Genomic DNA, 26,684 nt, shown 5'->3' on the forward strand with positions numbered 1-26,684 from the left:
ATATTTTTTTCCATTTACATCCTTTTCGATTCATATGCAGCAACACCAGTCTGAATATTTAATGTTCTATGATCAGTCCTAGAAAAGGGATCTTCTTTCTGACAAGGGAAACCATTGACAGTGATGCGTACAACTTCTTTGAAAGTACTCTTCTGTTACTGATCTCATGTTATGGATAGCGCAGAAAGAGTCAACATTTTCTCTCCAGTACAAGTTCAACCTTTCACTTACAGGAATCGACTCCAACTCCACGCTATTGTTTCTTCTTCTTCAAGGCGTAAGATCTTTGCCATCGTATGCAAATGGAAGCCAGCTCAAATCAAATTAATCATTAACATTAAAGCTTCGTCAATTATGAACGTTTTAGGAAAGTTTCAAATCTCTATTTCCCATTAAGAGATTCGTAAATTCTTTTTATTCAATTGGCAAATCAGATAATATGGTTATAGAACTCATCAATATAGCACAATGATGTGTTCCATAAAGGAATTAGTCCCTATGCTATTTAAAAGTAACCTATCCTTACAGAACCCTTAAATAGTTCCTGGAAAAGAGCAAGATCAAAGGGAAATCATATCAAATTAAATCGAACTCCCCATGAAGAGTAGTTCTTGAAACTCATCTCTCCATAAGTATTAGTATACAGTCGCAGTAGCAACTTCACTTAATAAATCTCAGTAAAATAGGAAACCAGAGACAGCAGTAGCCGCACCCCGTAAGGGCAAAGTAAATAAATTGTCAACTGCAAAGTGTCAGGCAACAGCAATCACCATCAGAAGACGCTCACAGCAAGTGGGCAGGAGTGGGTCAAGTGAGAATATAAGAAAGAATGGGTGCCAGATAGCCAGAAACGCCCTATTATGATGAAAAAGACATAAGAACATGTTATTACAAAGTTGAAGCTCCGAATGTTTTCATCCAATGAGAAGTCATCTTTCATCGGTAAGTAGCTTTGGGGCATATCAACAAGGGTTTTATCTCTGCTTTTTTGGCTTTAAAAGCCAAAAAAGGAGAGATAAAACTAGCGCCCTATCAACAACAGGGTGCTAACATGCAAATTTGCATGGTAGCACCCTTTTACTCTACACTTCCCCTTTCATCGCTAATGAGATGCAAAGGGGGCGTTTCAGAGTAAAATAATAGGAGAAATGTCGCTAAGCGACATTTCTCCTATTATCAAGAATGTCGCTAACCCTGTTAGAGACAAAAAAAGCAGCGCTAACCGCGGTTAACGCTGCTTTTTTACGTCTGGTATTTTTCTGACTTAGCCATGATATCCTATGGAAGGAGGATATCATGGCTAAATTTGCCTGTCCCTATCAACAAGGTAACGTGAGATTATTGCTGGGTTTCCAGCGATAATCTCACGTTAGCCTGTTAGCGTGAGAATTTTTATCGCTATTGAGATAAGCGTTGCTAATAGCACGCTATCTCAGCGATAAAAATTCACGCTAGCCGGCGATAATTATCCTAGCGCTAAGTGCGCTTAGAGATAATTATCGCCGATTGTTGTTGATATGTCCCACAGCAAACATGTGAAGCTTATGATTAATTTTCAGAAATGCATCCTATCGTGCTAATATTTGGACAACTGGGACCAGTGAGCCTTGGTTCCCAGGGAAGAATATTTGAGTGTCCAACATATCAGTTATTAAATGTTTCACTGAGGAACAATGAAGTACGCTGAAGACAGAAACATTTACTTGTAGATCTCCTGTTAGGTAATGACATCCATTTTCTCATAAGCATATGTTTATTGTTAAAATACATTCTCTATATAGTATTATATGAACATATGATGAAGAAGGAAGTTCAGTTTTAGTTTATCGAGAATATGTAGCTGAAGAAAGTAATACATTTTATAAACTCGGCACAATCTACTGTTATGGCAGCATCTAAGCGAGTCATATTAATGGCAAGCTATTGAATATCCTTTGTGCATGTTTAGCATTTTCCTAAAGCGTTTTTTTTTTTTTTTAAAGGCCTGGGAGTAGAAATGAAAGCTTGGTGCGTTTTGCATAATTTTCGGCTTGACGATTTAAAAGTGTGCTGTTTTTCTTCAGACCCAAGGCACAGTGCATATTATTACAGGCAGACCGTTAAATGGAAAGTATATTTATTTCAATTTTCTATGTGTTTGTTTATTGAAGACGAATATTCTGGACCGACCGTGGGCACCACCCCCGGATAGAAAGCTCTTCATTAGAGGGATCAGAGAGGCTGGTCATAGCCAACACCAACCTGGCTTGGCCCAGCGGAATAACGATTGACTACCTCACAGACAAGCTGTACTGGTGCGATGCCAAGAAATCAATGATAGAAACTGCCAACTTGGATGGTTCCAGTCGCCGAATCCTCAGACAGAATGATGTAGGTGAGGTTTAAGGGTTCTAGATCACCTAAAATACTGTTATGTCTAAGTCTGCCATCATATTTTAGGAATATGAGGGTGTATGAGCTAATGCATAGTCATGGAAGAATAGGAATTTTTTTGTCCCTCATGCTGTCTGGCAGTGGCAAATTTGATTTTTATGTCAGGATTATTCTAATAACTTTTTGGGACATATATGAAACTTTTGGAGAGATTAAAATGTTCCAGCTTTGAGAGATAAGCCTGACATTATTTAGAGTAACCAAAGCTTTGTGAGTGCACAATTTACATGTGTACATCTGTAAATGACAATGTGCAAAACTGCAGTATGAAGGGAGTTACTAATGGCATTTGTCAATGAGCTTGCTGGGATGCTTACAGTTAATTGTGTAGTTCCTCACAATTCCCATTAACACAAATAACACCGGGAAAGTGAGCAGTGCATGTATTGACGTTGATTCAGCAAAATGTGAAAGGTTAGCGGAAATTACATCACAGGAAGTGACCTATGACCCCGACTATTCGCAGACTGTGATGTCACATGAACTTATCCTGATGGCCCCACGATATTTGACATTGTTGAAGTTTCACAAAAACAGCCTGATTAATATAGCACCACAACACAGACACGTGTCTGTTTTAGATACAACCTGTAGTAGGGTGCTGATATGATCTTTGAAATTGGTGTAGAGCATTATGTGCTCTAATTCGTAGCTAATGAGTGAAGCAGATCTCTTAAATCAGGTCTCAAGGGGGTGCTTGCCTAAAAACTTTTAGAAAAAAATCGGGTTCTAGAGTGCATTTAAAGCACAATTTTCACATAAATTTGCTAAAAAAAAGCCACAGACTCTGAAAGGTCTCTCATTTAATATTCACCTCCCTTCATGATGTGCCGAGCCAATGAAATGCTCCTCAGGAACTGACTTCATATTTTCATTATGTTATGTTAAAAATATTTTCAAAGCACACATGCACCAACCGGTTTCTTGACGCTGTGTTCTTGGTGCCCCTATATGTTGGCGAAATTAAAAATCTGCCAAATGGAAAGGCCTGTGGCCCGGATGGGCTTCCACCCGAATTTTATAAGGTTTTTTTAAGCTCATTTGCAGAATTTTTTCCTCAATTATTTAACTCTATGTTAGAAGGTGGCGAGGTGCCAGAATCTTTCGGTCAAGGGAATATAGTGAGTTTTCCACAGAAAGGGAAAAATATTGACGATCCAAATTCCTATAGACCAATAACATTACTTAATTCAGACTACAAGAATTTGACCAAGCTTCTGTCCCTTCGATTTAATAAACACGCTGCGAACTTGATACATAGCGACCAAAATGGTTTCATCGCAGGGAGACAATTAGCCACCAATACGCATTATCTGGCAGAAGCACTTGACTATTTTGAGATACATAAAACACCTGCCATGGTGATGTTATTTGATGCCGAAAAGGCTTTTGATTTAGTGGTATGGGATACCATATTTATGATCTTAGACCATTTCGGCATCCCCAGCAAAATCTTGTCCTTGATCCAGCGACTATATGGCAATGCCGAAGCCAATATAATTATTAACACCTCAATAGCTGGTCGGGTTAAAGTGAAACGTGGTACGCGAGAGGGGTGCCCCTTGTCGCCAGTTCTTTTTGCGTTCTTTATTGAGCCATTGGCGGTCGGAATAAGGAACTGTCCAGTAATTTCTCCCCCAATTCCATCAATGTCAAAACTGAAGCTTTATGCTGACGACATAATGCTCCTGATTAAGCCAGAGATGGAAATTCAAACTAGAGTTTTTCAATTGTTTGAGGCTTTTGAGACATTAGGAGGATATCGTATTAACAAAAATAAAACTGAAATTATTCAATGTGGCGGGGTGACCAGCGATTTACATATAGATATTCGATTTTGTATTAATTCTAACCCGAAAAGATATCTCGGGGTGTATTTTTCGAATTTAGTCTCTGTTCTGTACCACTTGAATTATGTGCCACTAATTCGGAAAACTCAAGCTTTGCTGTTTTTTTTTTTTTTTTTTCAACTATTCCATGCACCTTATCAAGTTTGTTTTTTACTAAAATAGAGTCAATGTTTACCACTTTTCTATGCGCAAAGAAATCTTCACGCATTGCACTTAGCACCTTATACGAGAAGAAGGAACAAGGAGGGCTAGCGCTTCCAAACCTTAAGGATTACTATTATGCATATTTTGCACAATATTTATCGAGATTTAAGCCTCCCCCACAAGTACATTTTTCATTAAGAGTTTTATGGATCTTATGCTTAAAGAAAATCAGATTCAATCACCGCTTGCAATTTTTAAATCCCCTAAACTGGTTAGGTATAAGTGCCTCCATTGGGTATTCAAAAAACGACAAGCACTGTTTAAGAAATATTCTATCCCGGCCATTAACTCAGGTACTCTTTTGGCGGGGATACTCCCCTTAGCCGGGATCGTATCTTCTACCGAACTTACGTTAAAATGGGCTATGATAGGATTCCGCCAAGTAGGTGATTTTCTGCAAAATGTCAATGGCTATCTAAGCATGAGATTTTACAGCGAGCTCCGAATGATTTTATTCTATTGGGATCTTATAATATGTTATACAAATTTTTCTCAGACTTAGATGTTTCCCAATTGAATTGGTCAAGCCAGTTAATCAATGATCTACTATTAGTAGCATCTGACAGGAAACCGGGTCAGTGGAAACAATGCTTAACCTCGGTTAAGAGTTTGGACCTTGCACAGAAAGCAATTAAAAAATGGTCTGACCAGGAGGATGTTGAAATTTCTATGAATGTTTGGATGACGATTAATAGATTAAATTTTAACACACTTAGAGGTGCAAATTGGCGTAGGATGCTTTTTTTCAGTAAATGGCTAGTATATCGCACACCTTCCGTTTTGCAGAAAATGTACCCTAATTCTTCAGCTCATTGTTTTAGATGTATCAGTCACCCGGCGGCTAATTGGGCTCATACTATGTTACAGTGATTAAAAATGTAAACATTTTGGGAAGATGTTTTTGGTTTTCTTGCAATTGAATGTGATTTACAATGTTTAAGATATGATAAACTGATCCTTATTGGTTATGACCCAGATCTTCTACTCCCAGACCAGATGGTCAAACTTGTATATATCGCAATGGCAGTAGCTAGATCTCTTTTATTACAGAAATGGCTAACAGATTTAGTCCTCTTACTAATGGAATGGGTCAATAAGATGCGGGCTAAATCGGGTTATAGAGTGCATTTAAAGCACAATTTTCACATAAATTTGCTAAAAAAAAAACACAGACTCTGAAAGGTCTCTCATTTAATATTCACCTCCCTTCATGATGTGCCGAGCCAATGAAATGCTCCTCAGGAACTGACTCCATATTTTCATTATGTTATGTTAAAAATATTTTTAAAGCACATGTGCACCAACCGGTTTCTTGGCGCTGTGTTCTTGGTGCCCCTATATGTTGGAAAATTACCTCAATTATGCCAGGGCAGCATTTTGCCATGGATGCCGCTCTTATGCCATGGGCCCCCCGTAATGCCAAAATTACATGCAATATGCCTGTGCCAAAATGTTGCCATTAATGCCTTCTATATGCCATGGGTGACCCTTACCTTCCACACATACTTTCTCACTAACTCATACTCACTCATACTCTCACTCATTCATTCAAACTGCCTCACATTCACTCTTAGTCTCACTCACTTGTACCTTGTCACTCACTCATAATCACTTGCACTCAATGTTGATCTCACTCATTCTCACTAAAAATTACACACACGTAGTATTGCTGACTCTCACTCTAATAGTCCCTCACACTCCTTCTTAGTTCATTCATTCTCACTCATCAACTCTCACTTGCAGTCACTCTTACTCTCACTAGTTCTTACTCACTCTTACTCACTCAAAACTACTTATTGAGGCTCAATATCCCTCATTGTCACTCACTACCTGTCACTGACTTTCTGGCAATCACTCACACACACACAGACACACATTCTCACACATACTGACAAGTGTATCGGTCTAGTCATTCACCGCTCGCCACATCTGAGACCCAGCCCAGGAAGAACCTGCACACATTGTAACACTCTGGCCAGGCGTGGCCAGAAAGCTTAAATAAATGGGCCGGGGTCGCTTGGGACTTTCGGCCCACACGAGTGCCAATATAGTGTGTGGTGTCTCTAATTGCTTTGCAGCGGCGCTAGTGCCTGGTGCGACCTACCGCACCATCGCGACACTGGCAACGAGGGTGGGATCAAGGAGCATCGTGACCCCTCCCAGCGGCATCTTCTGCACTGCACCTGGTCCGGCGGACTGCCGGAGCATCTTCAAAAGGCACACCGCGCGGGCCGCGTGGCAACGCGTGAAGCCTGGACAGGAGTACCGGATCGTGTCCGCCCAGCAGGGGAGGCATCAGAAGACACCGGCCGGTGGCTTGAGGTACGAACACGCGCCCCAGCGTCTATCTGCAACCTGTGCCCCAGAACTAGACAACAACGTGCCAGCATCAGCGCGGGCTCGGCCGGTGAGGCCCGGTCGAGCCCGCGCTGACGCCGGAAGTGCGCGCATGCGCAGCAGCACCCTGCCACTCCCGAGTCCTCAGGCCCTGAAGCATGCGGCCAGCACCCCGCAATTGACCTGCAACTCATGCCTGGCCACCTGGCCTCAGAGACAACAGGCTGCCACCAGCTCAGTCAGGGGAATAAACAAGCACTGGCAAAACCCAGCGCTCCACCAAGAAGTGAACCAAAGGAAAGGCCGGAACGAGGAAGACCGTCGTGCAAAACCCAGCCATGTTCGACCCAGCAACAGCGGCAGCCCCGCAGCCAGCGACCCCTGCAGCACAACCAGCCCACCTGCAGTCTCAAGTCAGTGCACTTTCCCCCTTCAGTGAACTGATTGATCCGGCCACCGGGTCACCCAGGTGGAATGTGTAGGTCGGTCGACTGAACAATTATTTTATCGCCACGAGGGAAACGGATGGCGCAGTAAAAAAGGTCGCTGCTGTTGCATTTTGCAGAGGACGAAATTTACAAGCTATTCACACATCTACCGAACACGGGACCGTCCGCGGACTACGAGGCTGTGGTCAATGCGGTAAACGCCCACTTTGACTCCCAACTCAATCCCGATTATGAACGCTTTAAACTACGACAAACCCGTCAGAAAGAGGGAGAGTCCATGGACGCGTTTCATGTATGCCTACGAGAGCTGGCCAGCACGTGCACCGAAGATGATCAAGCCAAGGAAGTGAGAGCACAGGTCATTCAGGGGTTTCGCAAGAAGACCCTGCGGACCCTCATCCTCTGACAACCCTGCATCACCCTAGAGGACATACTCATCCTGGCATCCTCCCACGATCTGTTGGAGGCCCAGGCGACTGCCATGGAAGCCGCGCTCACCCACCCGGCAGAACAGATAGTGACAGTCAAGACAGAGCGAGTGGACGCAGCTCGCATGCCAACTCGCGGTGGTCTGGGACAATGGCCTAAAAGAAGCTCGCGATGACCACAGTGCGGTTATTGTGGGAAAGAAGAGCACCCTCAAGACGACTGCCCAGCAAAGGCCAAGACATGCTCGAAGTGCAGGATCCCCATTCATTTTGCGAGCGTATGTCAAGGTGGAATAAGAAGCAAAGGAACGCCCGGACGAAGACCATCAGCCAGAGCGGTGAGACACGTCTCACTGGAGGAGCCCGAAGCCTTGAGGATGCCGAGGACACCGACACCACGCAGGCAGTGTCTCGAAGACTCGTCCACGGATGATGAGGGGAGTGCTACCTCATATCCTTTGCAGGTGACCTCAAACGAAGGCTGCGACCTCAGCCAACATGTACCATCGGGATCGCAGGGTCACTCCTCACGGCCCTCATTGACACCGGGGCATCGGTGAACGTCATGGGGAGCCAACAATACAAACGGCTAAACCTGAGACCAGCGCTCACGCCATCCAAAGTGAAAATCATCACGTACGGAATTCACACGCCGCTTCCCCTGAAAGGAAAGATGACGGTCCAAGTGAAGTCGGAGGATCACGAGGTCACGATAACGTTCCACGTGGTCAACAGGGAAGAAGACATACTAGTAGGAAGCCACACTGCTGAAGACCTGGGCCTGGTGACATTTGCAAGCGCCGTAAAGACGCTACAGACAGAGGAGATCCTTGAGCTGTTCCCACAGTTGTTCAAGGGTCTAGGGAGCATGAAGCGACCGCTAGTAAAGCTACACATCGAGACATCAGTGAAGCCTGTCGCCCTGCAGCACCGGCGTATACCTTTTCACCTGCGCCTGCTAGTGGAACAAGAACTACAACTGGGTGTGATAGAAAAAGTAACAATGCCCTGGTATCATCCATGGTCATAGCGGAGAAGCTGAAGCAGCCCGGCCAAATCAGGCTCTGCATCGACATGCGAATGCCCAACCAGGCGATACGGAGAGAGAGGCATCTTACACCATCGGTCGACGATATCCTGGCCGATCTCAATGGGGCTCGTTGGTTTTTCTAAACTGTACCTCAACGCGGGGTATCACCAGTTGAGGCAAGTGGAAGAGAGTAGATACATCACCACGTTTTCAACACACCTGGGGCTCTGACGCTACAAAAGACTGAACTTTGGAAAATCGTCAGCCGCAGAAATCTTCCAGAATGCCATGAGGAAAGTTCTGTCGGAGCTTCAAGGTGTGCCTAACGTTAGTAATGACATTTTAATACATTCCGCGACAATTGAAGATCATCATCGTCAACTCCGAGCCACTCGAAACGTCTTCAGCCAAGAGGGGGTGAAGGTGGACCCATGGAAGTCGCTAGCTATCCAGCTCGCCCCTGCGCCGATGACTGCATCGGAGGTTCGGAGTTTCTTAGGCATGGCAATGTATTGTGGACGGTTTATACCCAATCTTGCCACCATCGCGGAGCCTTTAGGAAATCTGACGAAGAAAGATACCGGATGGAGATGGGGCCAAGAAGAAGAAAAAGCAAGGTGAAGTCGGTGCTGTTGGAAAAAATGACCATGGTCTATTTCGACACCACACGGCCGACCGAGCTGATAGTAGACGCAGGTCCAGTGGGGCTAGGAGCCCTATTGACACAGGAAATGGAACCAGGAACATGGGTCCCGCTGGCCTTCGCGAGCAAGGCGCTGACCGCGACTAAGACCCTGTACTCGCATATCGAACGAGAGGCGCTTGCTATTAAGTGGGCGTGTAACCACTTCCATCTGTACATCAGCAGGCACCCGTTCCGCATGGTAACAGACCATCAGCCACTGCTCCCGCTGTTCAAAGGGACTGCTCCCCATTCGCCGCCCAGGATTGAGAGATGGGCGATCCAGCTCCAGCATTATCAACTAGAATTGGTTTACCGGCCGGGCACGAAGAACCCTGCGGACTTCCTGTCACTCCACCCTGCCGGCCCGGCAGAGGACAAGTCCGATCAAGAGAGACAGACCGAAGAATTTGTGAACATGGTATCCCAGTGGGCCTGCCCCAGTGCCCTCACCATTGAAGAAATCGAAGCACACATGCGCAACGTCATGGTCCTCCAAAAAGTTAGAGACGCTTTGTAAAGGGGGTCATGGGAAGGTTTCCTCCACAACGTCAACGGGTGGTATGAGTCAGATCGGGCCCGAATGGGGAAGTTCTGGAAAGTACGAGAAGAGCACACATCGTCATCCCCCTGAGCCTCCTAGAGCGAGCAACTGTGCTAGCGCACAAAGGCTATCAGGGTACGGGAATGATGAAGTCCCAGATGAGGGAAAAAGTGTGGTTCCCTGGTCTTGAAGAAGCAGTAGATGCTGTTGTGCAAAATTGCAGGGCATGCCAACTCACTGGAAAGCCAGAATCACCGGCTCCAGTGATAACTGAAGATCCTGCTTCCTCACCCTGGTCGTGGGTGAGTCTTGACTTTGGGAGTTTCTCGGACGGGCGAATCACGGCGGTCCTGATCGACAGCTACACAAAATGCCCCATCATGGAATTCCTTCCCTCCATGTGTTTGACCACCTACAGCCGATGCTGGAAAAAACGTTTGCACTGTTTGGACTGCCACACGTAGTCAAAACAGACAACAGTCCCCCGTTCCAAGGAAGTGAGTTCAAGGACTTCCCAGCCCGGCTGGGAGTAAAGCATCACCGCATCACTCTGCAATTGCCCCAGGCCAACGGGGAGGCTGAATGGTTTATGCGGACCGTGAACAAAGTTCTAAGTATAGCGGTGGCCGAACAATCAGACCCAGAAGCCGCCCTCCAGAAGTTTCTCCGGGAGTACCGGAGTACCCCTCACTGCACAACCCAGTGATCCCCATGGTCGCTGATGTTGGCTGGGCCCTGTCGCGACACCCTCCCTGTAGCTGAGAGCTGAGCTGAGAACAGGAGCCCTACGATCCGATCGGTCAATGGCGCCTGGATGTGCTGTCCTGGTAAGGAACCATCGCAGTGGACTAGGGCTATGGACTGTCAGGACAGTCAGAGGTACAGCCATCACTGCTGAGAAGAATGGGGAGATCATCACCCAAAATGTTTCGTGGTTCAAGAGGGTCCCCGTGTCAGAAGTCGAAAGGCCGAGGCCGGGGCTGTCAAGCAGTGGGGAGGCAGTGCGCGAGGAGGTAAGCACGGATCTAGCTGATGACCCAACACTGAGCCCAGCAGCTGTCCCCCTGGCCTCCGACACTAGACCTAGGGATTCGCCCAGTGAACCAGGAGCGGCCAGCCCGAGGATGAACCAGAATACTCGTCAACGCCGATATGACTTGAGGCCCAATCCCAGGCCAAACCACAGGCTTGCTGATTTTGCATGTTAACTACTTGTTTTGTTTGTTTCGTCATGGACCGATATGGGATGGGATGTAGCGGTCTAGTCAGTCAACGCTCGCCACATCTGAGATCCAGCCCTGGAAGAACCTGCACACATTGTAACACTCTCTGGCCAGGCGTGGCCAGAGAGCTTAAATAAACGGGCCGGGGTCGCTCGGGACTTCCGGCCCACACGAGTGCCAATATAGTGTGTGGTGTCTCTAATTGCTTTGCAGCGGCCCTGGGTGTGGCGCTAGTGCCTGGCGCGACCTACCGCACCATCGCAACAACAAGCACACTCACTCATACACATGTCAGCAAAAGTCTAGATCCAGCTCCAGTTGCTCCTTTTTTTAATTACATTAATAGTACATAATAAGACATTATTCACTATTTGTGCAATATAAAACAAATGGGCTTCCCTTGTGTTCTTGACACTAATATTTACGCCTCTGTGGCCAGGGGTATCAAAAACAGTGACAGTGATCGCAAAGGACAAGCCAGGGACCGCAGCTGCAACCCCTACATGATGTCCATGAGGACATGCTTCATTTCCTTAAAATATGCTGCAATTCTCCAGCATCTACAGTCTATTTACTGCTGAGGTTTTGTGTGGACAGGTTGCAATAATTTTGTCAGCCACAGTACCAGGGAGCCATCATCTATGACACAAGTAGGGTGCAACTTTAGGCAGTGATGTCACATGACCTTTGGTATCACTGACAACACATGACGAGACATAATTGGATGTGATAATAAAACAGATGGAGGAAACCTAATAGAAACAAAATAAAAAAATAATAAACTCAAAAATGTGTCAGCATTCCAATATTTCAGCTTGTAATTTTCAGCATACCCACCCGTTTGACACAAAATGTCCTGGAGACCATCTATGGCAGAGCAGATATATAAGTATCCGTGGTTCATGGTCTTACAGTGTTTTTTTTTTTTTTTTTGAAAAACCTTTATTGACATTTCAACCAATAACAAGTATGGGCCTACAACCCCCGGGGCCGGCCGCTAAGCAGTCAGAGTAACAGAAATCAATATTTATCACAGGCAGCACCTCGGGGAGCAGAATCTCCATGCTATTATACTCTCGGCCACTGAACAGCCCAAGTAGGAGACCAGGATACAAAAGGTTTTCATTTTATAATAAGGGAGGATGGAAGGATCAGGTGCCAAACAGTTTCCCAGCAGCAAGAAATGGCAGGCAGAATAATAAACGTCAACAATAAACAGCAATTTATCTAGTCAATGGCGCTGAAACAGGAAGGTCAGGATGTGGAGGAATATCACGGCCATTTGCGCCTGCAGTCCCCTGCCCTAAAACCCAGAAAACACCACGGAAATTGTGGCACACATGAAAACGCAGCGATTAACAACGAAGGAGTTCTACCATGCTGATCCCAGAAAAGAAAGACAAAGAAGAATAAGAGAAGAAAAAGGAGGCCATGGAAAAAAAGGGTTAAAGACTAAAGGATCCCCTCCCCCAACCCCCCACCCTGCATCTCTGCAGATGAGTACGGCCCCCCCCCCCCCAGCAGTGTGCCTGTCGCCCCGGAACCAGACCCGAAATATAGAAGAAACAGAGAAAGAGGAGTAAGAAAAGAAACCCCACCAGACGGGGGGGTAGAGAGAATATTAATAAACTGGAGGAGGGCCTTCAAAACATGCCCCCGGCTTCTCCCTCCCGCACAATATGTTTTCCCCCAAAGCAAACAATAAGCAACACAGAATCGACCATGTCAAAGAAGAATGGGGAGCATTATGCGCCTATTACACTAACAGTTATGCCGTGAGAGCACGCAACCCCTGAGCCCGCCCGCCTATTAGATGACCACCTCTGAAGGATCAGCCTTATCCTTGGCCACTCTTTGCGAATCTACCCATGCATACCCATCGACCCAGTGCCATGTCCAATGTTACAAAGAAGAGGAGCGTCCAAAAAAGAACAGGAAGCGACACACACAGGTAGGGTGGAAGTCTCTGAATACCAACACAGTCAGTAGTATGGAGAGTCGTCTTTCCCAGTGCTGCCCCAGGATCTGCACTGCACACAAGGTCCAAGAAGGCGAAATCAGCCAGAGCAGGCGATCGTTGCTTGAATATTGCCTGGGTCGCCGGAGGCAGCGCACGGGACAAGGCCACCCCCCACTCAGGTCCAAGACCTCCGGAACAGACCAGACCCACAGCCAACCGATCACACGTTAGTATACTGTTCGGAGTTTCCAGCTGGTCACTATCCACAGGGGCGGCCACGACCCTGTCCTCCTGTGTGCAGTGTAGGAAGTCCCCGTGTATCTGGGGACAGGCAGGCAGCAACTGTTCCGATGCTGATGCCACCCCATCAAGCTTACTCCCCAATACCCAGGCGCCGTGAAGCAAGGTGGAATGAAGGGCACCGAGAGCCTCGAGAAGATCACCATACCCCAGCACAGCTCTCGGCGCTCGCTCCGCTACGCTCCTCATAGTCGCACACTTCCAATCGTGCTGCGACCAAGTGTACAGGATGGTAGACTTCGTCCTGTCAAGATGGCCGCCGGGTAGGTCCAACCCAGATTGGGACCAGGACTCAGGGACAAGCGCCTCAGGTTCCATGTCACTGGAATCAGGGTTTCGGGGGCAGGCAAAAAATATATCCGGTGTGTGGTCACAGGCAACAGTCATCCCCACCACGGACCTGCGCCCGCGAAAATCCGGGAGCAGGCCGCAAGAATCAGGGCGAGTTACGGGCGGCGGCCGGGCAGCTCACCGGCGAAGGCTGAGGCAATCACCGCGGAATCTTGGATTAGCCACCTCGGGCATGCACTCGTTCCGCTACGCTTAGTGGTAGGAACGACCACGGCGAAATGTAGGCCGATATTCGCACCGCTCCGGTTAGTCCGACTCCACCCAGTCACCAAAGGCCGCTGTTGTTGAACTGCCGCCCGGCCATGTTATCCACTCGAGGTCCCGGTTCCAGGGTTGCACAGGCCGCAAACTTCAAATGGACATTTCTCCGGCGATACCGCCGCCAGAAACTTCGGAGTCACACGATCGGTTGCCGCTCTCATTCACCAACACGGGCATATAGCGCAGGCTAAGGATCTCATGCAGGATATCTGTGCGGGATGCGGAGGTTCACGGAGCCGGGAGCCTACGCTGCCGTCCCGGTCGCCATCTTGGCTCCTCCCCCCTACAGTGTTGAAATTATTACAGGTCAGTTTGTATTCAGTATTCTGACTTTGTATTTTATCCTTTTTTTATATGATTGTTAGCTAACGTGGGAATTGGGCTTTTCTTTCATTTGTGTTCTAGAGAATGCATCTGCTGTGAATGGAAGTGAGAACAGGCTTTTAGTAAAACTATTCTTTGCTCCGTTTGTATAGAAGTTCTTGAGTAGCCACGATGGTCAAGAAAAAAGAGTTGTAGTCCACGTGGAGACATTAGCTATAAAAATTCTAATACATAAATAAAAAGTTATGGTGCTCAGCCAGGGTTAAGACATTTGCCAGTTCTTGGGTTATTTAAATTAAAGCCATTGATACAACAAGATGAACATTCTGACCTTTGTTTTTAAGTGTACAAGGACCCTGATTGTGGGTGAAGATCTTTGTTAGAGGCTAGGGAAGATGGATTTGCAATAACACATGTGTGGGTTTATGTGCATGGGTGAATGTATGTTTCTTTTAAATGCTACGTGTACATTTGATGATAATTAGAACTTTGGCTCAGCAGCGGTTAATGAATGCCTCTTTCTTCCAGGTCACCCCTTTGGAATCACAGTGTTTGAAGATGACATTTGGGTCTCTGACTGGTCTACGTCGTCAGTAATTCGAATGGACAAAAGGACAGGATTAAACAGGGTACGTCTTGGAGGAAGCATGCTGAGGCCTTCATCACTGGTGATAGTGCATCCTTTGACCAGACCAGGTATACCAAATGCCACGGTGTCCATCTCATTGATCCTTCCCTTAGTATGTTTACTTGTGCTATTCATTGTCAATAATGCAATTACAAACATATATGAACACGTGCATGTCATTTACAAAAATTAACATTCATGGATGTCAATTTGGGGTAGCCAAGGAAGAAGCTGCTTCCATTACCTTGCCATAGTGTACCCCTAGTACTGCCCTTGCTATTCCTTTTCTTAATGCCAGGAAAATAAACCAAGTAGTTTTCTCTGAACATTATTTACATTCTGTAGATGGTCTTCACCTATTTTATCAAACACAATAAAAAGGTGATCAGAGGAATAAAGCTAACCACTGACGTGCTCAGGGTAGCATTAGCATTAGCATTTACTGCCAACTCAGATTGGACTCACCCATATGGAAATCAGTCTTGACCCTGCTCCAATTAGTATAGTCTAACCCGAACTGCCTGGCCAGGTCCTCCCTGAAATGGAACAAAAGCAACCCTAAAACGGTTTTACCCTAACCGGGCTCTTCAGTTGGGTATAGCATGGTTACTGTGGCACAGTGAGCAGGGGACACACGTCTTGACATACCCTTGGCTACTTAGACCATCAAATTAAGCACACAAAAGATAATGGGTGGAATATATGTATTAAGACAACCCACCGGCAATTGCTTGGGATAATGTTACAACACATCATTCTGCAGCTCACCATGCCAACTCAGTTAAGATCCAGCCAAATGCAAATCAGTCTTGACTCTGCTTCAATAAGACTAGTTCAATCGGAACTGTCATTTGAGATGTCATCAGTGATATCACTGACCATGTCATCAGTGATGCTATATGTGAGGTCATAAGTAGTGCACTGCGGGCGTAGGTTATACTTACCTCAGGTAACTATGACTGCTGAATTTCCCTAGTTTAGTACGGGTTAAATCTGAAGCTAACTATAACCTGTAACCTTTGTTTTTTCAGTGAATTTCTGTTTCCAAAAGATTTTAAGCCTAACTATAACCTGTCACATTTGACAGTGGGTGTGTGAGTGGCTATGTGGGTCTAAACGTGGGTGGGTGACTTCCTGGGTGTGTGTGAGTGGGAATGTGTGAGTATCTGTGTGGGTCTGTGAGTGGGTCTGTGAGTGCTTGTGTGAGTGTCTGTGTGGGTGTTTGAGTGCCTGGGCACTGTTTGAGTACCTGTGCACTCTCTGAGTATGTGTGTGAGTGCCTGTGTATGTCTGTGAGTTGGTGTGTGAGTGTTGCTATGCATTTTGGGCATTTGTATACTTACGTATTCAAAAGGGAGAACCATTGACTCTACTCTCACCAGGAGATGACAAGATAAAAACAAATCATCACAGTCACTACCCATCAGATTGTACTCCAATAAATCAATGATGACTTCACCTCCATTAAGCATTTCATATAGTTTTTCAATGTGGATTATGAGAGGAAACACACTTACTCTGACTTTCCCAAGCCAAAGAAGTTAGGATTATTTGTGCTTTTCTGAAGTGGAGCTTCAACTGGGGCACCTACTATGTTTGTAGTTGTATGTGCTGCTTGTTGAGGTTTAATTTCTGTGAAATCAACCCTGGGGCCAGAGTAGACCATCATTTTTTCCAAGAGTCCCCAGTTTTGCTGAAATTTTCCACCCAATTGGAGTACTTTCATCTGGTTAATTAGTGAGTTCTCAGTGACCTTGTGTGCATATCATTTCAGCAATGTGATTGTTCTTTGAGCATGTTCGCCTACAAATTTGTGATTAAATGAATCCTCTTCAAGAGAAGTCGATGAGACTACAAAGAGGTGAATCTCCACCAAATAGGGGTACTTCCTCTTAACTAAATGAAGTAAGTGCTTCTTTGTTTGGTGGAGATGTCCTCCTATTCCTCTGCATCAATAACCCATCATCAAAATCGTCTGGAAACGTGCTCAGGGGCCTTTGGTGAAGCTGCCCATCAACATGGTAAAAGGCATGAAGACATTTGCATACTACTAAGGAAAACAGGACGTGGCTAAATGGGAGGAGCTTGCCGATGATTTTGGGCATTTGCATACTAAGAGTAATTAAATGGGAGAATCATGGACTGTGCTTTCACCAGAAGTTGACGAGAATAGAACCACTCATCAGAGTCACCCCAGGTCAGATTGAACTCTAATAGATCAATGATGCACTCACCTCCATTAAGGATTTCAGACTACTTTTCAATGTGGAATACAAGAGGAGGCACACTTGCTCTGCCTTCCCCAAGCCCAAGAAGTTATCTTTTCAAATATTTTTAAACAAAGGGAGGGGGCTGCACAGCCACCTTCCTGGGCCGATTTTGGGGCCGGGGACCCCTATCCCCCGGGGCCTGTCCATAATTCAATGGGGTAAGGTGCTGTATGCCCCCCAATCCCTGGCAAAACTTTGGCCATGGGACCTCATCCCCTGGCTGATTTCGGCTCTCGGGATTCCATCCCACAGGGCCTGGCAATGACTCCCTGGGTGCCCTGGAGCCCACCTAGAGCACCCAGTGTGGTTTTATGGGGACCGAGGGGGGAGCCACAAGGACCCTGCGGTCCCAGCCGGTTTCCCACCTTCTGCGGGAGCTGACATTTCTCTTGCACACAGGTAGCTGCTAAATATGCAGGTCCCTGCATGCAGGAGCAATCTTTCATCAGTTTCCCTGCCTGCATAACTGCGGATTGGAAACAGATGAAAACGCTGCTCCCAGCAAGCAGGAGTGGTCTGACAGCTCCCGATTGCTGGGAGGGGAGTTATGTTTGCTCTCACTTGGTGGGAGCTGTAGTAGGAGCCAGCCCTTGGGGGTGGTGATCCCCAGGGCCTTAGTTGTCTCCAAGAGGTGGGCTGCAGCCCCCTTCCTTTGTTTTGAATGGACCAGCCACCGGGAGGTGGTGGTCCCCAAGACTGTATATGGTCTGGGAGAATGGCTGAACGGCCCCCCTCTATGCTTTTGTTCTGGATTTGGCCCCAGGGATGTGGTACTTGCAGGGGTTGGGGGTCTGCGCAAACCCCCTCAATATTGTCTCATTTAGCCTCAGGGAGGTGGTGGTCCCCGGGGCTTCAACCTGCCCCAGGATGGGGGTCTGTGTGGCTCTCCACTCTTATATAAAATAAAGCCCCGGGGAGGTGGTGGGGCACGGGGCTCAAATGAGCCTTAGGAGGAGCCCCCCTTTTTTACAATATGCCCACATGCCCCCGGGACCTGGCCTTTCCGGGCGCTATAGTCTAAACAAGCGTGGGACACCGCGCATAATTTTGCGGATCCACCCAAGCTTTTGTGGCAAAATTGCAACAAAAAACCCTGTTTTCATACCTCACAGGGTCCCTGTGAGATCCGACCTCCACACCAAGGTTATCAGTGTTTTCCTTCTCTACGCCCTTTTCTTTATTTGTACAATTTTGTGTGGGACTTCGTCTGGAGCAGAGTCCCAAGATGGCTGCAAACTGTTCTTGGTAAAAGTGCTGGCAGCCAATCAGATTTCAGCAAGGGTATTGTTGGATCCGCAGAGGATCCCTATTGTTAGAAATACACATTTGTTTTTCAGTTAATATCTCTGAAAACTACTGAACAGATTTACACTAAATCACAGAAATCAAGCTTTCTGGACCAAGAGCTAGCTTTCTGCCGAATGTGGTGTAATTCCGTTCAGCGGTTCGGGCTGCAGTCATGTTCAAAATCTCTATGGGAATTAACATGGGGAAAATGCATTGTGGGGCACCCCTTTTTCTCTGCCCTCACTTGACAGCTCACCCTAAAACTTTAAACACAGCAGCTGAAGTGAGTAGCAAATTAGTTTTGAAAAGTTTGCGAGGATTCATCAAAAGTCGCCAAAGTTATTGACAAAACAAAACAACACTTTTCGTATGGAAAATTGGTCCTATACATATATAATACTCTTCCTGAATACCGCCCCCACAATGCACCAGCCGGTCAGACATGGGCAACACAGGAAAATGGCACACAAGAAGGTATGGAGATTCCAGCCGCAATCTTTATTAGAGTTTAGCGTTTTTTTCATTTTCTTTTACAAAGTGAATGTGCGCCAGAGAAACAGACCTATGCGTTTCGGCCACAGCCTTCAACTGGGTCATATATAATCCAGTTGAAGGTTGCCAGCAGGTATTTATAGTTAGGACCATGTTTCCATAGGAATAGTGTTTTTGACTTGCCTACATCTTTGGTGCCGTGTGATGAATCTTCACAAATGTTTCCATAAAAAGTACCCCGGTGATTCTAGTTGTACATGGAAAGTTTTGGGGTGATCCATCAACTGGGGGCCGAGAAAAAGGGGGGTCAATAAAGTGCATTTCTCATGTTAATTCTCATAGGGGTTTTGAACATGACTACTGCCTGAACTGCCAGATGGAATTACACAGAATTTGGCAGAAAGGTAGCTTTTGGTTCACAGATCATGCTTTCAGTTATTTGGTGTAAATTCATAGTAGTTTTCAAGAAATTAAAGGAAATCCAAATTTTTATATCAGTGATCATGAAGCCATCACAAATAATGAGGAGTTCGAGTAGAGATCTGCAGAGCTCTGATTTGCTGCCAACACATCAACCAGGAAATGTTGGCAGCCATCTTGGGCCTCGGCTGAACTCAGAAAAAGAGAAAAGTGAGCAGGCTATGAATGTCCTAATCTCCTAGCCATGGTCCTGGGCAAAAAAGTTTTAATTTTTTTATTTTTGCTGCAAAATCGCGATAATTCATGAATTTGCAGCAAAAAAAAAAAACAAGAAAAACAAGGCCTGTCTGCCACACTGGTTTTCAAAGAAAGGCACCGGGTGGGTCAGGTCCCGGGTTCATGCAGAGCTGTTTGTAAAATGGAGGGGGACACATGGGGCCGGTTTCCAAGGGCTTATTTATGCCCAGGGAACCACAACAACCCTGATGCTCTTATTATTATTAATCGGGGGACTTAGGGAACCCCCTCCAGACCCTGGGAGCCACCACCTCACTTGGGTTATAATTGAAAAAAAACATAGGGGAACCACATGGACCCCCTTGGGACCGGAGACCACTACCTCCAAAGGGCCAATTGTATTTTTTTAAAAGACGGAGGGGCATCACACGGCCCCTATCTCGGGCCATATACAGCCCTGGGGACCACCACCTCCACGGGGCTGGCACGTGCAGATCAAAGGAGAGGGTCCGTGCTGCCCCCCTCCTAGATCTATATATTGCCCTGGGTACAGCCACCTCCAAGTGCCAGCACCTGCTATCTCCTGAAATGTCCACCCTCTGGAGATAGCTTTTTGCTTTTGCTTGGAGGGTGCTGAAGGCTCCCGCCAAGCAAAAGCAAACACTCCGCTTTCAGCAAGAAGGAGCTGTCAAAGTGTTCCCACTTGCTGAAAGCTGAGTTTTCCTCTCTTTCCCTGACTGCTATCATGCGGCAAGGGAAAGAGATGAAACATTTGCTCTTGCACACAGGGAGCTGCATTTACAGCCGCTCCCTGTATGTGAGAGCAATGCCAGCTCTCACAGGAGGTAGGGAGCTGGCTGGGACCGAGTGGGCTTTGAGGCTCCATCTGCGGTCCCCATCAAACCACACTGTGTGCCCTTGGTGCGACCTGATCACCCAGGGGTGACATGGCCGGGCCCTGGGGTATGGGGTCCCCTTGGCTGAATTCGGCACAGGAAGATTGCCTAATTGATTTGTGGCCGGGATCCAGGGGATGATGTCCCCAAAGCTGAAATCGGTCCAGGGAGGGGGTCGTTCAGCCTCCTCTCTGATTAAGTCATGGCCGACCCCCAGAAGATGGGGTCCCCAAGGCCACTCTGGCCCTGATGCTCATTTCTCAAAAATTAAACCTCAACAGTATGCACCTACATATATGAACATAGCAGGTGCCCCCGTTGAAGCTCCACCTCTGTAAACGACATATGACCCTTAAATCCTGGGCTTGGCGAAGGCAAAGCAAGTGTTTTTTCTCTAAAATAGCTTAATGAAAAATTATCTTACATTCTTTGTGCTGGTGACTGCATCATTGATCTATTGGAGTGCAATGTGTATGTGACTATTCTAAGTGGGTTCATTCTTGTTCTCTCCTGATGAGAGAAGAGTCCACACTTTTCCCTTTAAATTACTATGAGTATGCAAATGCGCAAATCAGTTGAAAGCTTCCCTCTTTTGGCTCCGCCCACCTTAGTAGCATGCAAAGGTCTTTCTGCCTTTTGCCAGGATGATGGACAGATTAACAAGTGTCCCCCCCCCCCCCCAGCGCGTTTCCCACTGATTTTCCTGAGGAGTTCTTGATGCCAAGAATATGAATACATCTGGACCAAAAAATAGGCATTTACTTCAATTAAGAGGAAAGGACCTTGTTTGGTTGAGATTTACCTCTTTGTAGTCTTGTCATCTTCTCTATAGGAGGCTTCAAGTTATAACATATTTCTCGATAAAGACGCACGAGGAACAATCACATTGCCAAAACACACACAATGTCACTGGTAACATTTCCTCATGCTCCATTACACAGCTATAGTGTAGAATACATACTGGACATTTACCCAAGGAGGTAGCACTTAGTTATTAACCAGTAGAAAAAATGCCACTTGGGTAGTTATTTTGTGCAAAACTTAAATAAAAGGGCAGGTGTTGTTCCTTAGTAGCCAAGTCACACATATCGCTACTGACACACCCACACAGACACTTAGATACCCACTCACATACTCAGGCACTCACATACCCACTGACAAACTCACTCAGACACACACGCATTAACTCACAGATGCACTCAGACACTCATTCAGACACTCATGCACCCATTCACAGACTCATACAGCCACTCTCATAACCACTCACAGACCCATTCAGACACTCATGCACTCACTCACAGATCTACTCAGAGACTCACATACCCAGTTATGGACCAACTCAGAGACTAATGCACCCACTCACAGACCCACTCAGACACTCACAGACTGACACAAAATCATGACTACACTCGCAAACCCCCTCAGATACTCTCAAACCCTTTCACAGACATATTGGAGCACACACTCAGACACCCATGCACCCACTCAGACACCTACCCATACACACACCCACTCAGAGACCCTGTCAGACACTAACACACCTACTCACACACCCAGTGAGACGCAATGAAGCCACTCCTAGTCCCACACAGACACTCACATGCCCACTCACACACCAGTTGAGACATTCATGCACTCATTCACACACCCACTGAGACACTTCGGTACTCACTCACAACTTACTCTCAAAGGGTACAGGTTGCAGTAAGGAAAAAAAATCAAAACCTTAGAAATACATATTAAAAAAACAAAGGTTATAGGGACATTATAGTCAGGAATTAACATTAAAAATCATAGAAATTCACGAAAAAAACAAAGGTTACAGGGACAATATAGTTAGCAAATAACATTAAAAAACAATCTCAGAAATTCACTGAAAAAAACAAAGGTTTCAGGGACGTTATAATTAGGCTCATATTTCACTCAAACAAAACCAGTGAAATTCAGCTTTTATAGTTACATGAGCTAACTATAACTTTTCCTCCTACTATGCACTGCTTAAGACCTTACATATTACATCACTCCTGCCATGGTCAGTACTGATGATATCTCTGATGACATCATCAACAGAACCACTCACCCCTATACAATCTCTCATGCACCCACTCACACACCCCTATATGACCTCTTATACACCCACTCACATACCCACACAACCACTCACAGACCCATATAAGTACTCACACAACCACTCACACACCCACTCATTCACTCATACAGCCACTCATACAACCACTCACTCACCCATACAGCTACTCATACAACCAGTCACTCACCCATGCAGCCACTCACACAGTCACACACTCACCCATATAACTACTCACACACCAACTAAATCAATTATGTACCCACTCACAAACCCATTTACCTATACAGCCTCTCAACACAGCTACTCACTCACCCATGCAAGTACTCGTACACTCACTCACACACCCACACAACCACTTACATACCAATTTACTCATCCATACAAGCACTCTGACATTCGCTCACTCACCCATACAGCCACTCACTCTCTAATATAGCCACTCACACATCAACTCACTTAACAAAACACCCACTCAATACAGACATGTGTGAGACATTTAATAATCTGCATATGCAGTGCTGTATACCTATACAATCCTGGATGAACTATTTTGTCATTTTTTGATCTACTTCCGAAATGAAAGGCAGAGCGTGAATTCTGCTATTTGGGTATCATGGAGAAAAACACACACAGTAATGGCTTCCATGGACACTGAATATCAGAAAGGACGGCAGTAGTCCTCTTTTGTGCGTGACTATCAATTGCTCTGTGTCTGTCCTTTTGGATGTAAGAATGCAGATATCATGGGTACACCACTACAAAGGCACCCGCCCTGAGTGCAGGCAAGTTACTGGTGACATTTGGAAATTTATTTATAAGCACAATACTATTTTGAAAAGTGCAGCCTCCTCGATTTTATAGGCAATTATGCCAATTGCTGGAAGTACGATCATTGGTCTGACTCGTGCGAGTGCTTCGCCCATGAAATTGGACATTACAGCTGTGGCAAGGGTAATCTTTTTATGATTTTTCAAACACCATGGAATATAAGCTTTCATTGGAAGTGCAGGTAATTGCTAAATATGGAGCAAAGAGGACTGCATGAATACAGACATTTGCATGACATTCAATAATTAGCATTAATAAAGGCAGGATGAACTGTTTTGTCATTTTTTGGTCTTCATGAGAAATGAAAGGCACAGACCAATGCTGCTATTTGGGTATCATCGATAAAAAGAACACACAGTAAAGGCTACCATAGATATTGACTATCAGAAAGGATGGCAGCAGTCCCCCTTTGTGTGTGACTATGAATTAACCTATAGGAATGTCATTGTTGAATTTAAAAGCATTGTTGCAATACCATGCGTTTTGCTAGTATTAAGGAAGGCAAAAGCTGAAACGCATCTACTTCCAGTAAATGACTGCAGAAATTCTATCTCGTGAGTGTTCCGTGTTTGTCCATTCAGATGTAAAAATGCAGATATTGTGGGTTCACCAACACGAAGCGGAGGCACCCACCCTGAGTGCAGGAAGGTTACTGGTGAACTTTGTAAATATGTGTATAAGTACAGTGCTTGCACCACTGTGTGCTATTTTGAAAAGTGCAGCCTCCAGTATTTGATAGGCAATTATACCAATTGCTGGAAGTATGGTCATTGGTCTGACTCCTGCGAGTTCTGAGCCTGTGAAATTGGACATTACGGCTGTGGCCAGAGTAATTTTGTCATGATTTGTCAAACTCCATGTAATACACTTTCATTGGCAGTGCACGTAATTGTTAAATATGGAGCAAAGAGGACTGCCTGAATACAGACATCTGTATGACAATAATTAATTAGCATTTGCAGTGCTGTATACCTTATACAAGGCAGGATGAAATATTTTGCAATTTTTTATCCTCATGGGAAATGAAAGGCACAGCACAAATGGTGCTATTTGGGTATTATGGATAAAAACACACACAGTAAGGCTGCCATAAACACTGAATATAAGGAAGGTCAGCAGCAGTCTTCTTTTGTGTGTGACTACCAATTAACCAATATGAATGTCATTGTTGAATGTAAAAGCACCGTTGCAATACCATGCTGTTTTGCTAGTATCGAGGAAGGCGAAGGCCGAAACGCATTTACTGGCATTAAAATAACTAATGAAATGCTATCCCGTGAGTGCTCCGTGTTTGTCCTTTTGGATGCAAAAACGCAAATACATATATATAGCCATTGAAGCTTTACATCCACCCCCCAATTTCCATTCCTCCACTTCACAGCGGGGGAAGGAAGCTAGCGGCACAGCTCAGTGTTTCCGAAATTATCCTTTTTATTAGTTTTTCCACATGAATAAAGTGAAAGAGTGCAGACAAGACCAATGCGTTTCAGCCGTAGCCTTCAACAAGGTCTCAGAGTTGCAATGTGAGGAGTGTACATTAAACAGGCATTGGCATAGCCAATAGGTCTCGCCTTTGGGACCTTATAAGTGTTTAGTTATCCAACACAATCTCCTTGGTGCAACAACATCAACTGTTGCATGGCTAAACACTTATAAGGTCCCAAAGGCGAGACCTATTGGCTATGCCAATGCTTGTTTTTTATTGCCATGGCGTATTGTATTAGGGAATAAAACCAGAAGGTGGGAGGTGAGGCACTGGCAGCCGTTGAAGTGATTGTGGCGATTTGGATGGCAGTTGATGCTGAAAACAGTTGGAGCTGTTGGCAGGCCTGGGACGCTCGCGCTCTTGGAACGTCAGTTCCTTACGTTTTCTCAGGATGATGGAAGAGTCGCAGCGTCTAGACAATCTCGCAAGCAAACGCATTAGGTCCCTGCAGTGACTTTTTCAAGAGCATCAAAAACACCCCCAAAGTACTGATTAGTCATGCTGGTCAACTCCTGACACATGTCTAGAGTGGCAGAGCACTGAAAACCCTGTAATTTCCAGCCGAAATATCACACGTTTATGTTTTCTTTCATCGTTTTCCCGGTACGGAAATGTAGTCACAAATTCACCAGAATCTTTGTCTTATAATTAAAGCAGTGCTCTTCTCAAACCGTCTGTATTTGGAAGACATCAGTGTGGGTGCAATGGTGTATTCATCTGTTGTGTCCTGCACATCCCGTTTACTAGACCTGATAACTAGGCTTCAAACAGTGATGCAGACAGGCGGCAATTTCTATTTAAATGAACAACATTAGCGGTTTATTTTGTTTAGGTAGTCAGTCCAGTAGAGCAGACATAAAACAAACTGGCAGCAGATCGGCTGCTTAAGGCAGCCATTGCATGTGACCTTCGAATGGCGAGTTCAAATTATGCCAGCCTTGCCTTTTATTATTTTAGTATTCATTAAATAGAAAACTTTATAAAAAAAATAAATTAGTAATATTTTTGGTTATATTAAGGATCGTGTTGAGTAAAGGCAGGTGATAGAGACCAACACTATACAGGAGCCATAAACATAAACTTTGCATATAGTACAATAGCGCAATATCGTCAACCAAACAGACAGACAGTAAAGTCCATATGTAGCACAAGCAAAGTTCTGAAAAAACATAATAAAGGATAGACATACAAATATTCTAACAAAAAAAATAGCACAGCAGACAAAGATTACAGAATAGCACACCCACATATTGGTCCCAGTTCATCAGGAAACGCTGTGCACACCTCCCAGTGTCGCTGGGTATCAGTAAACAAACATGACCACGTCCACCAGGAAACAAAGTGCAAAAGGTAAAACAATTGCAATGGAGAAACTTCAATCCATGGATGTAAATACTGGAAAAGGCACCACCCAAATGCAGTTAGGAAAACAATGCTCACAAACCACACCACAGTGCCTGTATAGAACTAGCGTGCGCTCGCGCTGCGAATTAAACAAGACAAGCCCAGCTTAGAAAATTGTGCAAGCGCAATACTGGCTCACTGAGAACAGCGCGAAAGTGAAAGTGATCGCGATCAAGCACGCGAGCAATGTGCGAGCGATGCGCTTAATGAGCATGACGAGGAAAGCCATATGGCGCCTCTGCTCGTAAGCACGGGCGCACATGCACGCAAG

The 26,684-nt window shown here is 45.6% G+C and overlaps 1 protein-coding gene across 1 annotated transcript in view; it reads left to right on the forward strand.

Moving 5' to 3' along the window:
• Positions 1 to 26,684, forward strand: part of EGF (epidermal growth factor) — a 732,085-nt gene that overhangs the window by 399,847 nt on the left and 305,554 nt on the right. Inside the window, exons 13-14 of the mRNA XM_085635667.1 lie at positions 2,151 to 2,374; positions 14,905 to 15,072. Of these exons, the coding sequence (XP_085491793.1) occupies positions 2,151 to 2,374; positions 14,905 to 15,072 (392 nt within the window). The remainder of the gene's footprint in view (positions 1 to 2,150; positions 2,375 to 14,904; positions 15,073 to 26,684) is intronic.

This window comes from Triturus cristatus, chromosome 2_1, assembly GCF_964204655.1.
Source record: "Triturus cristatus chromosome 2_1, aTriCri1.1, whole genome shotgun sequence".
NCBI lineage: Eukaryota > Metazoa > Chordata > Amphibia > Caudata > Salamandridae > Triturus > Triturus cristatus.